Source organism: Aplysia californica, unplaced genomic scaffold, assembly GCF_000002075.1.
Source record: "Aplysia californica isolate F4 #8 unplaced genomic scaffold, AplCal3.0 scaffold00779, whole genome shotgun sequence".
Classification (NCBI taxonomy): Eukaryota; Metazoa; Mollusca; class Gastropoda; order Aplysiida; family Aplysiidae; genus Aplysia; species Aplysia californica.
This window is the reverse complement of record NW_004798049.1, coordinates 187,807-189,453: the sequence shown is the minus strand read 5'-3', so window position 1 is coordinate 189,453 and position 1,647 is coordinate 187,807. Positions and strand designations below refer to the sequence as shown.

Below are 1,647 nucleotides of genomic sequence, written 5' to 3'. Positions count from 1 at the left end.
ACACACACACACGCACACACACACACACACACAAAATCCAAAAGGAACATACAGTGCTGCATTCTGCATCTTTCTGAAACTAAAACATTATCTTTCCCATGTTCCTTTCCTACCAATTGCCAAGTTCCACTTACAGCTGGCTGAACTCAGAAAAATAGGGTAAAGTATTCGTCAAAGACTGCAATGATGGATCTAAATAAGCTGGTATTCAAACTCAGAGCTTTTTCATGACAAGTCCAAGACCATATTTGCAACATAAAATGACATGATATATATATATATACATATTGTAGTGGAATCTGATTCTAAAATCACATTGTTCATTGTTTCAGGAAGCAATATCCCTGCATTCTGGACGTACCCATTGATGCTCCGCTGCTCTCTCCAAAATGTCACTCAGGGTCTTTCTACTGATTGTGCCAACTTCTTAGATCACAAAACCATCCAAACTACAGATCCAAAATATAGAAGACAGAAGCTTGTCAGTAGGTAGAGAGAGGGGCAAACTTTGATACTTAGAAGATGGAAAAAGTGAGAAATCCTACTGGCAGCTAATAAACTGTTAAATTTGTTGTTTCTAAAATTACAAGTTATAACAAACAAATCTCTCAAGGTACAACTGATAACTCACCTTCCAACAAATCCGTTTTGTGCTACCTCTGTCAATGCTTTTGCTACGAATGGCAAAGATTCAGAATTCTGAGTATCTGGGGAGAGTAAAAATCCAGAAAAACCACCCACTGTAATCAGTTTCAAAACGTATGACCAGTCTGAAATCAGATTGCCACAGTAACAGTAATTATGTTTCAAACATGTTTTACATCCTCATCGACACTGTTTGGACCATTTATGAGGCCAGCTGCTTCAACTCTCTCTTCCAGGGCTACTCTACTCCAGGCAATGTGAGATATAGCAGAAAGACGGAGACAAGCGACAAAACATTATCTTGATGAAGGAATTGAACTTAAGTCCTTTGTATGCAAGGCAAACAGCACTACAGACAGTAATTCTCAGTTTACTAAAAAAGCAAAATACTGGCTTCGTTTCTCTTCTTATTTCCCTTTGTTTTTTGTACCAGTTCAACGTGTAAATTAGACAAAATAAAGTACATGTAACTCGACAGCTATTGAATTAAAGGTTCTAATAAGAAAGAGGAAAATAAAGGGAAGGAATTAAGGTATGATGCATCTGAGTAAATACCACACGCACACACATCAGAGAGGTGTCATTTGAGTGAGAGTTTTACGGCACTTGCATCACAAATAGATCATATAAGCGCCAAAGATTACAGATGCTACTAGAGAATAAATACAAAGAGAAAAAGAAGGAGAGATAAAGACGACAGATGTTTGATAGGAAAGAAAACCACAAAACAGCACCAACCACACATGCTCATCTGTGTCGAATCAAGCGGAAACAACAAGCCCTCAGGAAATAAGTTTTTCCTCTACCTTGTATTTCTGCCGGATTCTTTTCCTCTGAGAGTGGATCCAAGTCAGATATCAGAATGTCTTCTTTCTCTTGACAAGCAATCTGAGGAAAAATGCCCCCCAAAAATGTACTTTTCGTAATTGTGATAATTTTACACTGAGCGAACTTTGGGATATGTATATAAATAAACTTCTGTCTATCAATAGGAGGCACAAC

At 37.7% G+C, this 1,647-nt stretch overlaps 1 protein-coding gene across 1 annotated transcript in view; it reads right to left on the bottom strand.

Annotated features, from left to right (window-relative positions):
• The window catches only part of LOC101854829, a gene marked incomplete at its 3' end in the record, with an annotated part of 12,379 nt that overhangs the window by 3,844 nt on the left and 6,888 nt on the right, over positions 1–1,647 (bottom strand). The window contains 2 exon segments of the mRNA XM_013088637.2: positions 632–707; positions 1,452–1,533. Coding sequence (XP_012944091.1) covers positions 632–707; positions 1,452–1,533 — 158 coding nt within the window.